Consider the following 14,908-nt stretch of genomic DNA (forward strand, 5'->3'; position numbering starts at 1 on the left):
TATGGCGGTTTGTTACACCTTTGGATGAGAGCAAGCAAGAATCGGGCTAACATCCATCCATATGCACCCAGAACCATAGGTATATGGTATGCTTTCTGACTGGCTCAGGCATGTCAAGGACTCGCACGTACGTCAATTTATGCTGGTTTTTGCATATATTTATCTCTGATCCTTTCAGGCAAATCAATCACAGCGGTGGCAAAGAACTGCCTCAACGTCGGCTTTCTGCTCCGGCACTCACGTTCGAGTATGCACTGATTCACAATTCTAAGCGTGAGAACTGGCTAATAACAATAATACATAAGGGGACCTGAGGATCTTGCTGGCCAGCTTGAGGGAAATGACGACGTGGTGGAGGTCCGGGACGAAGGGTTGGTTTAGAAGACTACGAACGTGAATTTTTGTACTTCATACTCACATCAATGTGAGCCAAATATATACTACTATAGACCATTGTTTCCGCATAGTATTTCTATTGAAGCGTATAGGCTTTGTAGGGTGATGTAGCAATTCGGTTGTACTTCATTGTGTCGTCAGCCCTCCCTCTTTCCATTTTCGGTTAGTTGTTGACCTTCTCTGTCCGCCATCGCGTTCCTCTTCAATTCTTCAACCCACTATCTACAGATACCATATTCGTGAACTCTGCTTACTTTTCATCCATATTCATATCTATGGTGTCCCGAGAAGCAGAAGAATTATGATTACGCTAATACATGCTAATTAAACCTATAAGACAACAGGTTACACCAACTCACACTCGATCAAACTCTCCACTCCCTTCTGTGCAGGTGCCGTCCAAATATTTACAATCTTCAATCCTGCCGATTCCAACAATGCGTGCCAATGCCGTCTTGTTCGCTCTCCCGATCCGATTGCCATCATAATCAGGTCCAGGCTGGTCGTTTCCCAGTAGGCACCCGTGTCTGGGATCACATTCTCGTTGATCAATACCTTGCTGTATCCGGGGCGGAGGGATGGAATCAGATTGGCCAGGATCTTGCGGCACATGTCGTCCGGCCAGTCGTGGAGGATAGAGTGCATGTAGTATGCTCGTGCGCCTGAATTGAATATTAGTGAAGGGACAAAAAAAGGCGTGGAACAGAAGATGTACCTTTGACCGGTTGAGGAGTGAAGAAGTCATGAGGTGTCACTTGAATTGCGGGATCCAGACCTTGTGCGTGGCAGACTACTGTCGGGAGATCCTGCAGAATCAAGCGTCCCGGGGCATCAGGCCACTTCCGCTTGAATTCAGACAGGTCGTGACCGATACTCCCGCCCATGTCGACAAGTAAGACGTCATCATTGGTGATTTTGCTGTCTTCGATAAGCCGCTCCTGTACGGGGAAGAAGCCAACATCCATCCAGCTCGGTCGTCCAAGACTGTAGACAGACATATGGTTGTTGAACTGCCTGGCTGTGACTGGATCCTGCTCGGTGATATCGAAGAAGTGGAGGTTTGTATTGAATCCGAGCTGGAGCGCAGTGTCTTTAGGATTGGTGGGATTGCGGTAGCCGTTCTTCTTTAGGTAGGCAGGGAGAGCGTGGATACCGGCTGTAAATCGACGTGTCCTGTGTCAGGTGAGTTAGCATCCGCATCCGAATGGGAATGTACCACGATTTGCATATACATACATAAGGGGGAAACCATCGCTGTATTTCTCCGAGCACAGGGCTATCGTGAAGCCGGTACGACGGTACAGATCCTGACCAGCTTCCGCAATTACACCCATTGCGGCAAGATGTTTGAGTAGCCGGGCTGGCACAGTCAGTAAACTACTAATTTCAGGAAGCAAGTTGAAAATCCGTGTGCCTACACAGCATAACTGGATCACACCCTGTGTTTTCTGCTAACTCCGCAGCAGACTTAGGTCTGTCACTGCGCGACAGCTTGTGGAAGAGATTAATATCGACACCGGTCTCGATAGCCGCATAGATCGTTGACTGTTTCAAAGTGATCTATTAGCAACTGTTTTACTTCTATTCCTAGTATAAGGGAGGTCACAAACCTGCGCCCAACAATATCTAATCATCGACTCACGAGGAGTCTCAAGAGCGTTGACCAATGCCCGAGCATCTTCCAACAATTTCAACCGCGCATCAGGGTCGGCACTGAGGAAAGCATCTCCATGTGAAACTATTCGACTGAGAAGCCCAGGAACTTCTTGAGGAGCGTTCGGAGAGATTGGGATTTGGTCTTTCACGAAAGGTGATGTTCCTTTACTGTGATCATTGGCTGTTCCGTTGGCGTTATCATCCACGTGGCTACTAGCATCGCCATTTCCGTTCTGTGTCGCGTTTAACCCGGTCATTGTGAAGTACCTGAAAGGTAGGAGAACACTGGGAAGGGTAAAGAAAGAGTGAGTCGAAATGTCAGTGGAATAAAGCCTCCGACTGACACCGGGAAACACTCAGCCGAATACGAATAGAAATGACATCTTCACAACCCTTGATTACGGAGAATCCTCCATCTTCAAATGCAGACGCCGTACGAGGTAGGAAAATTCTGGGCCATTGACCGGCATGTCCATCAATAGACGGTGGAAGTAAGCTTTACGAGGTCAGGGAGGGAGGATGCCGTGGAGAACGAATCGCGGCAGGCTGTTTCCAGTTCGAAAGTATTCTCTTTGTCATGTTATTCAGGTTGTAGGCGTAATTTCCACTTCGGACATGCAGGATGCTGCGGCAAGAGATTCATCGGAGACGATCCGGTCCGGGAACAACCAACACACGAGTCATGAAAAGGATGAATAGGATATCTGATATATCAGAGCCTTCTTTCTTTGTTCATTTTTATCTTCATTTCTGCGTTTTGCATATGTTCTAATATCTGAGTCGCGAATACTGTCATGACAAAAGTACGGATCCCTATTCCATACGTTGACAGCACTTCGGATACAGCCGGTCCAACCCTAAGCCACTTCACAGAGCGTAAATGCCTCAATTGCCTGCCTGGCGGGGGCAGAATCCCTGTCAGGAGCATCAAGCAACACCCGAGATAAACCCGTTGAACAACAACAAAAGCATAATGACAGCGCAGATGAAAGAAAAGAGGCTGAATGAGATTATGCAAGCCGTCATCACGGCGGATTGACGATCGTCGAACGGACCACAATCCAAGGAAGAGCGGGGTCTCGTTTAACTGCCAGTGCTTGTTTTTCCCCCTCTTCCCTTTTTCATTTTCTCGTGGTGGAAGCGAAGGATTCGACTGTTACCAATTCTAGTCACAACTTACAGAAATCATCCCAATGATGTCTCATAATTCGGACACATTTTCCGCATACTAAAGTGCACGGAACATATATGCGAGGTGTGGCACAATATCATCCATTGAGTACGAGCGCACAGTATCTATAAGCACTGCACACCGGATGCTCCGGAGTAAAGGTCACACTCCCCCATTTATCTCGGCTCGCCTAATAATGAAGGAAGATCGCCAACGGTAGTGCTTAATCGGGTTGTAAAACACCAACCAGCGAATATCATTGAACGTGACTGGGAGCGAACGGTCTGATATGACCCCCCAGATGTGGCCGCCACTAATATCACTGGTTATTGTATGGTGTGGTCGGATACATTCCGCCGATGTAGCGATTGCCCATGCCTCACACAGAGCCTCGTATGGATGGAAGATGGTGGAGAGGTACCAATGCTAAGACGGCGTAATACTCTGGGTACTTTCTTTTCCGTTCAATGTATAATTCAGGCAGGTGTACTTCGTATTTGTAGTACCATGGTCCGTCAAACTCCATGCTGCATAACATGACAGGTAAAATGACTGATCCGACGTCATGCACCGGGAAAAGTTGACTCGGACGTATTTGCATATCAGACTTATATGGCTTCAAATTGGGATCATGTTGAGCCACGGCACTTTGATCGATTGGTCTAACAGCAATCAAACCACTATCAATCTAGAATGTCCCTGATATAGGGATTGACATTGTTGGCGCCGTCGAGTCCATGGGTCAGCCAAGTATTCAATTGCAATGTCTATTCCCCTGCAGCTAAGGGTATAGGACAAAGGATCAACCGTTCTTTCCAACCTTGGTCTCTAATAGCGTTGCAGGTTAAATGTTGTTGGATGGCCTGCATGTTTAGTTCCTTTCAGCCGCCCCTGCTGTTGAGGTGCTCTGCGTGTGTTGCAACTCATATCGACCTTTGTTCGGATTGTGGTAGTGTGGTCCCTTAAATAGAAACTCTTCATTACCCAGCGGACATGTTAATTTAGAGGATTCTGGTTCCATTGCCGGGAATCGCGTTCACTGCTCTGTCCCCGGGTCCTTCTCTTTTCTCATCAAGATGTCGATGCCTCGTCTTCCATAGTCCTGCACAATGACTTCTCATCCTGCCGAATACCTCAGTCGGACGAAAGATCATCGGTGTCTTCTGGGTGATGACCGGTCTTACTCTGGTGACGGTGGCTTCGAGACAGTACATTCGAGCCGGTGTATTGCAGAATATGGGCTCGGATGATTGGTTGATTGCTGCGTTGATGCCAAGCCAATTCATCCCAAGATAATCTATTTGCGAGAAAGCCAACGTTAACCAGTTCCTAAATAGGTAATGAGTCTAGCATACGCCTCCGTCACAACAGCAAACGTAGCATTTGGATACGGCCAACACGCAGATACTCTACCCCCCCCCCCGAGCGTCTCGTCAAAGTATCCTACGTCAACTATATCGACTTCACTCTGGGCATCGTCTCCTTCTCGCTCCCCAAACTCGCAGTCGCAGCCTTGTTAAACCGTATCGTGAACCCGAATTGGTGGCAGAAGGCGGCGTCATGGATTTTGACAGGCTTGGTAGCGCTGACATCGGGCATTTGCATTATCATTCTGTTCACGATGTGTGATCCGCCAAAGGCGCTATGGGATACGTCATTGGTCATGCAGGCTGCAACTTGTCGGGATATTTGGATTTTGATTGATTATGCTATTTTTACCGGTGGTAAGTGTTCAAAGTAAAAAAGATCTGTATCTTGCGATTTATCCGAGTGTTGTTCTATTGCGACTTAACATGTGTGCGCGGAAGATTGCCTTGTGTTTCGTTTTGGGGCTGGGTTCAGTGTAAGTAGACAATTGGTGGTTCCAATGACCTTTGTGCTTAATCCATCGATTCCATCCAGGGCATGTGCCATGGCCATTTTTAAGTGCTTGCAATTGCCTGGTCTCTCCAACAAGACGGACCCTACATGTGAGTACATCCTTGATTGTAAGAGATAGATGCCTTGCTGACTCTCATAGACGCAACTGCAGAGCTCGTCATTTGGACATGGTATGTGTCTAGCTGCACCAGATCAAGATCGATTCTCGCCTAACCATGTGGAACGTGTAGTATTGAATCTAATGTCGTCATCATGGCCTCCTGCATACCCACCCTACACCCTCTACTCGGAATTATCCTCGGAAGACGATCCCTACGCTCCTGGAGCGCCAGTCGAGACAATTACAAAAACAGCGGCAGCCACAGCATGCCCGGAGCCTCGTACAACCGAAGTAAACGGTCGAATGCACGAAACCAGATCTCACCATCACCAACATGGAAAGCCACGAGAGCATCCTCCGCCCGGAGGAACATTTGCTAAGCCAGATTCACCGGACGGACAATAGCACGGGTGCAATACGAATCACGGTCGGGAACCACTGAGGCGGGACGGACGTCTTGGTGATGGTTGAGCAGTGAGACACTGTGCTGATCTCGCGCTGATCGAGTTAAAAAATAAATCACTGTGCGATAGGTTTTGGCAATATATGAATACAGCAGTATCCCTGTCGCGGTTGTTCCTGGCGTCAATTGCGGCAGCAGTCGGCCCTCCAACAGCTTTTGTCGAGTAAGCTGGGACCTTGATGAAAGGCACGCAATGCTATCTTAAGCTTTCCCCAAAACACCAATGCCAAAGTAAACTCAAGTTAACTACCGCGTTCCGTATCTTTCCCTTTCCTCCCCTTTCCTGACGGTTGCCTCAAAAACAAGGCGACGGCGGAAGCGCAAGTTAGTTAAATTAAATACGCCGGACATGAAGTTTCAGATTACCGCCGGCGTGCCAGTCAGTGGCCAGGGAGTAGGCGTTGCAACTGCCGATCGGGTCGGTATATGGCCAGTCTCACGATCGGATATGTAATTGAGTCGTGCTGTGTGTTCCATAGGTCAGATTGCTACCGGAACAGGAAAATGGCCAGAAATGAGATTCCGGGGAGGAGAGGACTGGCAGAGTACGGAACGGATACGTGGGTTCTAACCGAGAGGGGGGAGAATGAAATGATTCTGGTACGGTCTCCGAGATGGATCCAATGTACCGAGTTATGGGTCCGATGCAGCTGTGCCTGATCTGTCAGACTACTGTGCTCCGTAGAGGGTGCAGTCTGCAGGATACTTGGAGAATGTGAAGAATCCAGGAGAAAACATGCACATATGCCTGTGGCCAGAGCAGAATACTTAACTTCCCATATCAATGTACAAGCACAAGTACTCTCAGCAGAATGCTCACAGAATACTCCGTACACGCAGGATTCGACCTGAAACGCTCACCAACAGTTAAAACACCCGTTCGGCCACTTGGCGGACGGTGCGGATCTGTCTCCATCCTGACACTCTCCAGGACTCTCTCTTCCTCTGCCATGGCCAGCCATTCTGCTCCTGTTTACCCCGAGTGTCTCCATTGGTGTGTTGTCTTTCATTTTTCATTTCGCATTGAATTTTCTGAGCTGCTTTGACTGACTCTGACTCTCTGCAGTACCCCATAGCCTCCCCGTTCCTTCTCCCCTGAACGAATCGGTCATGCTGCCCGAATCAATGCGGTTCTTTGACGTTGTGGATTGAGATCTCTCGGGGGATTCAGCCCTTCTAGACATTGCCAGCTTTTACCGGGCCCTGTTTGAAGTCCAGATTTGGTCCTTCTGCTGTTGTGGAGGCCGACGATTCTCTTTCACCACCTGCTGCGATCATCCTGGTCGGCTTTATATGACAAGCGCGTCCATTTCTTTCTTTCTTTCTTTTTTTTTTTGAAGACCACTCGTTTCTGCTCTTTCTACTTCGCTACTCTCGCTTTTTACTGCCTTTCGGAGAATTATTACAGGGGTGTTTCTATTATTATAGTGTCTGCCATACTATCATCCCCACTACCTCTTAGGCTGGCCTCGACCTCGACAACGTTGGCGTTCCCTGCTGGTGTCGGGATGGATCTGCTTTGAGCATCTCTACGTTTTTTTTTTTTTTTTTTTTTTTTGGCTTTATTGATGCCGCTCGTTTTTACCGTGTTAGTTGGTGAGTGGGTGTTACACTTGTTCGCGGCCTCTACTGACGCTTTTCCGTCTTGAGACTTCGTTGCAGCAGAACTGACGACAAACACCCAGACCACTTGACAAGTCATAGACCCCTTTATCTGTTTATTCCGACGCTCGTTACATACCCACTCTCGTTATCATATACAACACGCTCACTGAACTACCTACACCGATTCCGAACACGATTCATGCACATCGATTGATACCCGAACAATAGAATGTCAGCAACCTGGAGTAATGGCAGCGGCCCTGCTCAAACAATGGAACCCTCATCAGACTCTTGCGACACCGCCCTACCCCCCATTCAGTCGCATAACATGTCCCTCAGCCGTCGTCGGCCTGGATACCGACCCGACTCAACAGCGATCATTGGAAACTTCCGTGGGATGCAACGACCAGGGGCACCTTTTCATACCACGCACGATCCGGTATCGAATATGATTTCCAGAGGTCCTGGCATGCATCGTCGCAGTGAGAGTACATTGAGGACGGTCATGCGAAAGATATTCCATCGCAAGAGGCGCAGCCAGACGGATGGATTGGAGGAGGATCCTGTGATGGAATCCTACGGTCCTCGTCCTAGTAACTCGTTACCGCGGAAATCTGAGAGCCGCAGTCGCAAAGACGCGCAGGCTATCTCTCTTGGAACCAAAAATAGTCCGCTGCAAAAGGACCTTCGTCCTACATTGATGGATCTGAACAAGTTAGATCCCTTGCCGGTACACCGACGACGAAACACCCTTCCCAGTCTAGTGTTTTCCGAAGAGGAGTGTCATGGTATTACCCACGAAGAAGACAATGGCCCCGAGGCAGGAAAGGAACCAGAGAACCTTCGCGTGCGCCGTGCTCTGCGCAATAAACGACGCTCGCGGAGTACCAATTCCCTTCGCAGAAAGGCTAACGAACACCGCATGTCTCCGATCCAATGGACACGGCGCAGTACGGAAATCACATACTTGGGCTCGCCTGCCTTTGGAGCAGTCTCTGACAGCGAGCTCTCCTTCAGACCTCCTACGCGGAACACGGTTGCCAGTCTGTCCAAGCCGGATGAGCCTTGTGATGCACCCGAAGCTAATGACGCAGAGCAACAAACGGAGGTCGAAAGTGTCCCACCAAGTGTTGGCAATCTGGTACACACGATGCAAAACCATGACAACCTGACCATCGAACAGCGCGTGACAACCCTGGAGGTTAAACTCATGGACTTGGAATTCGCCATTGCACGCCTACAAGACAAACGAGGCGACTTCTCGCCAACAGCCAAATCCGCGTCCAAAAAGTCATCAACACCAGACGGACGACAGCCGGCACCATTATTCTCCCCCGCTACTGGCTCGGGCAACTCGCCTAGAATCTCAGAAGACCGGCCCGTCAGCACCGGCACCGTCCGCCCTAATCTCCACCGATCCCGCACATACCGACCACCATCCTCCCCACCACACATCGACGGCGCATCCAGCATCTCCATCGAGCAATACAGCGCCCTCGTCACCCTCCTTCGTAGAGAACAATCCGCCCGCAGAAACCTCGAAGGCCAAGTTTCCAGTCTCCGCGACGACGTCCAACAACTCCAGAAGATGGCCCGCGGCTCCATGTCCATGAGCATGGGAACCATGTACCCGATCCAGAGCACGGACTCGGTAGAGCCCTATCACCTTCGTCCGGTGGATTCTCATTCATCCCCGCAGTCAAGCTACATCCCACGAACGGAGAGGATCATCCCACATCCGCATTATGACAGTGGCACCGGCACGGACCTGGAGCGGGACTCAAAGAACGATCTTGCGCTGCGCAAGCTGGAACGTCGGATTGAGATTGCCGGCATGATATGACTACATACCCTTGCAACTGATTGAGTCTGTTCCTTAACGCCTTGCCGTATACCCTCTTCGCTTTAATGTCCTCATACCTATACCCCAGTTGTCTTCCTTCCTTTTCTTCCCCCGGGGGGACTGCTTTTCATATTCAGCCATGGCTTCTTTTCTTTTCCCTTCAAAGGCTATCTCCTTCTCTTCCCTTCTCTTGTCTTCTCTTCTATTCATACTTCGATTCTGTTTACATTCTCAGCGGGCTTTTTACATTCATTGACCACTGATATATTGAATATATTGATTTTTATTGTCTATAGATACGCGATATATATTGCTTTTTTGTAATTGAATAGATCTCAATGCACTTAAATAGATGATTATCGTATTTACTACTAATCTACAATACAGTACACAATGCTAAGTTCCCAACCCAAGACACCCTACTCAGTCTTCTTATCCATATCTTCCTCAACCTCAGGCGTAAACTGAATCCTCTTCCCAAACAACCACGACGACCGACTAATCAACGACCCAACCGCGTACCCGATATACGCACCTGTCAGGATAGTAATAGGATAAGCCTGCCACGGACGATCCCTACACTTCATCAGCTTCACTCATTTCCAATCCCAGGATAAAAGGAAACATACCAATCCAACGGAATAGGCACGGCGCCAAACCAAGCACCCACGCCCGTCCCCAGCGCTCCGCCCCAAACCGCATCCGCGGGTCTTGCCACGCCCCAGACTTCCCGCCAGGTACTCCCGTCGACGCCGTGGACGTAGACTAGTGCTGTCGCGGAGAGGACAGCCATGTGCGCTGCGCAGAGGATGGTCTCGAGGTTGTGCGTTGTGAGCGGGGCGCCGAAGAGGACGAGGAGGATTGAGAGGATGGGGGTTGCGAGGAGAGTTGTCAACGTCAATGCGATCAATGCAGGCTGCCCTTGTTAGTAAAGGACGTTACAGGCTGGTCAGGGGAGGAGGGGAGACGTACAACCACCTTCACAGAAATCCCAACCTCTTTCGCATGCTTCCGTCGCAGTCCAACCCTCCCCGGTCTAAGAAACGTACCCTCCCCGCTCGAACTCGCCTCGCCTCCTCCGGCCTTCAATGACGGCGCACCAGCAGGCGGCAAGCAAAGCACCGCATACAGCACCTGCAAACCCGCCAACACGGGCAAATCACCCAACAGCTCACCGACGGGGTCTTCCACGAACTTGCCGAAGCGTACCGTCAACAGAGCTAGTAGCAGCACAGGATGTGCAAAGGAGTATACCCGGGCGAGCTGGCCGGGAAGAATACTCACAGCCGGCGCTGGGGGTTTCGGGGGTGGTGCTTGGGCGGATGCGTTTGCTTGTGAGTACTGTATTGGGTTGGAGGAGGAGGAGGAGGATGTGCCGGTGCGGTGCGGCGGTGAGGGGGGTGTTGAGGTCATGGTTCAAGGCACTTGGGCGTGCGCCCTGTCAATTGCTGTAGAGAATGAATGGTGTCGTGGTGATTTGGAGCGGAGGACGCGGATGACAGAAGTCGGAGAATCTACGGGATGTATTTCCGTATTAAGCCAATTGTTCCGGCCTGCCTTGGGATTCTGGCAACCATGTGCTCCAAGTAAAACGGTCAATAGGCTCATGGCTAGTCGAGAGAAATGGGTTATAATTGTACATATAGAGTGGGTGACTGAGAATTTGACAGCTCGAATCTCTTGTAGACCCCATCGTTGAAGATATCAAGGTCTTTGATGCTACATCTTAACAGACCACAAGGTAGATATATAACCAACACTCAATTGACTAACCCTACCTACCCAATAACCCAAGACAACATTCAAAAGATTACACCCGGCAGGACTCCTATCTAACTCCTTTTTTTTTTTTTCTCTTTTTACGTTTTTGTCCGTCTAAACCAGTCAACCAACCAATCCGTGTAGATTACCGCAACAGGAAACAGAAGAAGCATAAGCATACATTCGTGACGCATGGCAAAGCGTAAGGATAAGAATAAAGGGCAGGAGGGGTATGACGTGGGTACAAGAATCGCGAAGGGAATAGAGGAAACATGAAACAGATTATACCCCTAGGGAAACGGAACAGAACGTGAAAGGCAGAGAACAAGAATCGACAACCAAAAGTACCACCCGCGTGTCCAAGCAGAAACATTGAGGGAAACTAATGTGACATAAGACATGAACATACTGACACCGAAAGTCTGCTTAGTTGAGCGCCTTGGGTGGTTCAGTGGCGGGCTCGGTTTGAGCAGGCACCGGCTCAGGAGCACTCGTTACTGCTTCTTTGTTCTGCTCGACAAAAGCCGGCGCGACGGGAGACTCAGGCGAGCCTGGCTCTTCCGGAATGGCAGGCGGCATACCCGAGCCTGGCAACGGGGACACAGGTGTTTGCGTAGACTCGTCAGGACCATTTGCTTCAGCCGGTGCCGACTTGCTGCCATTGCTTTGGACCTTGCTTGGTGGCGGCGACAGCGCCAGATTGGACACGGAGTTTTCGGTGTCCGAGTTTACCGGACTCCGCGTTCGGTCTCTGAGCGAGTCCGTATCTTTTCCGTCGCGACTTAATCCGACCTTGGCCTTGAACTTTCCAAACAGACTCCGCCTCTCTGGTTCAATTTCCTTGGGAGAGCCGTTGTTGTTGAGTTCGGCGTCAAGACTGAGCGGCTGGTTCGCTGGGTCATTGACAAACTGTTGGAGGTCCGATGGTGAGCTCCGGCTGGCCTGGTGCCAGCTACCGATTGAACTAGCGCTGCGAGTGGCATTTGGGTTGGTCGCTCCCAATGGTGGTGACACGAGTCCAATCTGTTCACTGCTTCGTTTGGACGAACGAGGGAATCTCCAGCTCTGTCGATATTCTTTGCGGTCCACTCGCGCGGTCTCATCGAGTTGTTCGAGATCTGACTGGTCCGTGAAGGACGAACGCGACCGCATCGACGGTGTTCGCGAGCGTGGCTTCAGCGAAGTGTCCGTTGTCTGCGTCTGACCATTTTCACTCTGGGAAGTACCGTTTTCCTGGTTGTTGGGTTGAGATTCATCCTGAGCACCGTTTGCCGCAACTCCATTCTCTGAAGGCACGGTGCGGGGAATATTGTCAGCAGTGACGCCCTGAAGGGACTGAGATGAGCTCTGGGCGCTCTCACAGACACTACCCGGACTCCGCTTTTTCCTCAACCGGTTCGGTTGCCGCTGCTCACCACTGGGAGGCGGAGACTTGGAAAAGAAGTTGGACAGTTTACGTTCCTTGGTCGGAGTGACCACCGTAGGAGGGGGAGGGGAGACGGATGCTTCCCGGGGAGGTTGGGGCTCCGGGACGGTGACATGCCCTGCAAAACGCTTGGGGATGGGTCCATGAGTGGCCGAATGGACATATGCCATCCCCGATGTACCAATTACCGCTGATCCATCAGGGCCGGAAGGAGCCTGAATACGAATGTGGTTGTTGCTCTCCGTGGAGGGAGGCGTCCGACTGGGTGACGGGCTCGGCTTGGCGGACGGTGCGGGTGCTGTGGCATTGCCAGTGGTGGGCTCCTGGACGGCTCTGCGTTGCATAGGAGGAGCCATCTTAGACGGAAGGGTATTGCTGCGGTGCACTCCGCTCAACGACGACGGCGTGCTAGGGCTGGCGGTGGCATTCGAGTTTCGCGAATTCTTGGAGGACACCGACACGTTCCGTCGAAGGCTGCCGTACTTGCGGAAACTGTCTGCGCCGCCGCTGGCGCTGGAGACAGAGCGACGGATGCTGGTCTGGGTGGTCGTTGGTGCTCGAGGGGCGAGGCCGCCCGATTCAACCGCCTTGACCGTCTCCTCATCCGCTGCGGTGCCGTTCATGCCAAACAGAAAGTGGTCCTGGTTCTCGATGAGGAATATCAAGACATCCTGGCTCAGCTTGTATTCATCGGGGGACATGTCATGCTGGGGGTGGGAGAGCAATCCAGGTTGGAAGATGGCGGACAAGTTGGCGGAGGTCATCCGGTTCTGCTCCGATTTGGAAGCGAAGACAGCTAGGAGATCGAGAATGTAGAGCAGCAACTGCTTGTTGAGCGGCGGAAGTTCCCTGATGAGCTGTTGATAGGCCGCGACGGCTTTGGCGTGGTCAAAAATCTCCGCCTCGTTGGATGGCGCAAGACCTTGGACCTGGCGCTGATAGGTGCGCAACGGCTGACGGAACTGTTCGTAGAAATCCAACGGCACGATCGGCTCGGGAAGTTGGTTGAGATAGCGACGGAGGACGTTGGCGGCATCGTGCACAGTATAACCGGTCCAATCCAAACCTTTTCCGTATCGCTCGGGGGAGTCGAAGATCTCTTGAAGGTCTTTGATGCGCTTCGCGGAACCGTTAAGGCGAAAGATGCCTTCCACATCGGTTGCTGTCAGAGGATCAAGATTAGCGAGGTCCCTTGCCAACGGGGAAAGGCAGAGTAGACGCACCCTTTTCTTTCAAAAACACCCCGCATTTCGCAACGACGATCGGGACGTAACCGTAGATGAAGCTTTCACCATTGTCATTTGTGAGGGAAATCGCGACGTTGGCGTACTTGATGCTGACGTTGAGAGGGATACCGAAGATTCCTCGAGGTACATCTATTTTTCACGCAGGAACGGTTAGCGGCAGTCATGACGAGATGGATCGTGTGAAATTGAAGGGAGTCGATAGGAGGATGTAGTATTGATCGACGCGATACCTCTCACAAAGGATAGCGATCGCATCGATAATAGCACAAGCCGGGGGGTCACTTGGTCGCATTGCGGAAGCACCTCCTTTCGAACCTCCAAGCGGACGAGTTGTAGAATGGACCGAGAAACACATGGAGGCCATGCTGGTGAACGGATGAAATCAACGTACCTTTGGCATCTTCTTTGCGGGTATTCCTCTTGAACTGCCTCCACCAGGAAGTAAGATCTCGTTTGGAGGGAGGCGAGAACGCGACGGGTTGAGAGGGGGTGGGCGCGAAGGCCTGGAAGGGCTCCGGTTTTCCCGTCACCATGTTTAACGGTAGACGGGCGTTCTTGACGATGTAGACAGTGTAGGCGATAAGGAAGATATAGACGACGAGGACGTTGTGAATGGTATAGACGATGAACGACGACGGCGATGAAGGACGGTGGTCGAGAATGAGGGACGAAGAGGAAGCGATCTGGATTAATTGGGTCAGAGGGACCGACGACCCCCGGAAGTCGATTGGACGGATGAACGAACGAATGAAGGGAGTGGAAGCTCAATGAATGAATCAGTCTCAGTGAGGCAGACAGTCACAAGTCAGACCGCCCTCGTGTGTCTTGATTGACTGACTGGACTGACTGACTGATAATACAGATGTTGATGGATTAATGGCGGCGAAACAGCCGGGGCTGGGACGTTCCCAAAATAGCAGCAATTGATATCTGACTAGCTGACTGATCCGTGCAGTGTACTATAAGTGGAGGGATAAAAGAGTATAGGTATATAAAGCAGGGTTAGAGGAGGATTGAAGGAGAACTGAAGGGAATCGAAGGGGAATTGAAGGAGAGTTGAAAGAAGAGGGCAGAGGAGAAGAGGAGATCGATGATGCGGTTGATCCTTCATGATGACTGCCAGAAGGGGTCTCAGGAACCATGGTATGGCTGCCAATGTACTATTCTAGGTGCATTAGAGTACTGAGATGAATAACTAAGACTAAGAATAGACATACAGTAGACAAGTCTATGAGTACTCATACAATTCGAGACTCTACTCATATAGACTCTAGATTGGCCTACTCCAAGTCCCTACGGAGGAAGTACAGGTACAAGTATATACAGGGTCCAGGGACTTGACTCGACCCAACCCGGTCA

At 50.8% G+C, this 14,908-nt stretch overlaps 5 protein-coding genes across 5 annotated transcripts; 2 read left to right on the forward strand and 3 right to left on the reverse strand.

Moving 5' to 3' along the window:
• Nucleotide 1: 1 nt before the first annotated feature.
• On the forward strand, nucleotides 2–381 carry ACHE_40033S (uncharacterized protein; the record flags this gene model as incomplete). The annotated part of the gene is made up of 4 exons (XM_043278188.1): nucleotides 2–7; nucleotides 72–127; nucleotides 179–247; nucleotides 306–381. The coding sequence occupies 4 exons, from the start codon at nucleotides 2–4 to the stop codon at nucleotides 379–381; spliced, it is 207 nt and encodes a 68-aa protein (XP_043135991.1).
• A 360-nt stretch (nucleotides 382–741) lies between these two features.
• On the reverse strand, nucleotides 742–2,309 carry ACHE_40034A (uncharacterized protein; the record flags this gene model as incomplete). The annotated part of the gene is made up of 5 exons (XM_043278189.1): nucleotides 742–1,058; nucleotides 1,112–1,569; nucleotides 1,633–1,756; nucleotides 1,815–1,941; nucleotides 2,007–2,309. The coding sequence occupies 5 exons, from the start codon at nucleotides 2,307–2,309 to the stop codon at nucleotides 742–744; spliced, it is 1,329 nt and encodes a 442-aa protein (XP_043135992.1).
• A 5,192-nt stretch (nucleotides 2,310–7,501) lies between these two features.
• On the forward strand, nucleotides 7,502–9,115 carry ACHE_40035S (uncharacterized protein; the record flags this gene model as incomplete). The annotated part of the gene is made up of 1 exon (XM_043278190.1): nucleotides 7,502–9,115. One exon carries the CDS (start codon nucleotides 7,502–7,504, stop codon nucleotides 9,113–9,115), a length of 1,614 nt encoding a protein of 537 aa, XP_043135993.1.
• A 419-nt stretch (nucleotides 9,116–9,534) lies between these two features.
• On the reverse strand, nucleotides 9,535–10,528 carry GPI11 (PIG-F family protein; the record flags this gene model as incomplete). Its single annotated transcript, XM_043278191.1, has 3 exons — nucleotides 9,535–9,691; nucleotides 9,745–10,031; nucleotides 10,088–10,528. The coding sequence occupies 3 exons, from the start codon at nucleotides 10,526–10,528 to the stop codon at nucleotides 9,535–9,537; spliced, it is 885 nt and encodes a 294-aa protein (XP_043135994.1).
• A 774-nt stretch (nucleotides 10,529–11,302) lies between these two features.
• On the reverse strand, nucleotides 11,303–14,082 carry ACHE_40037A (putative Rho GTPase activator (Sac7); the record flags this gene model as incomplete). Its single annotated transcript, XM_043278192.1, has 3 exons — nucleotides 11,303–13,464; nucleotides 13,526–13,678; nucleotides 13,941–14,082. The coding sequence occupies 3 exons, from the start codon at nucleotides 14,080–14,082 to the stop codon at nucleotides 11,303–11,305; spliced, it is 2,457 nt and encodes an 818-aa protein (XP_043135995.1).
• Nucleotides 14,083–14,908: the final 826 nt, after the last annotated feature.

Source organism: Aspergillus chevalieri, chromosome 4, assembly GCF_016861735.1.
Source record: "Aspergillus chevalieri M1 DNA, chromosome 4, nearly complete sequence".
Lineage (NCBI taxonomy): Eukaryota > Fungi > Ascomycota > Eurotiomycetes > Eurotiales > Aspergillaceae > Aspergillus > Aspergillus chevalieri.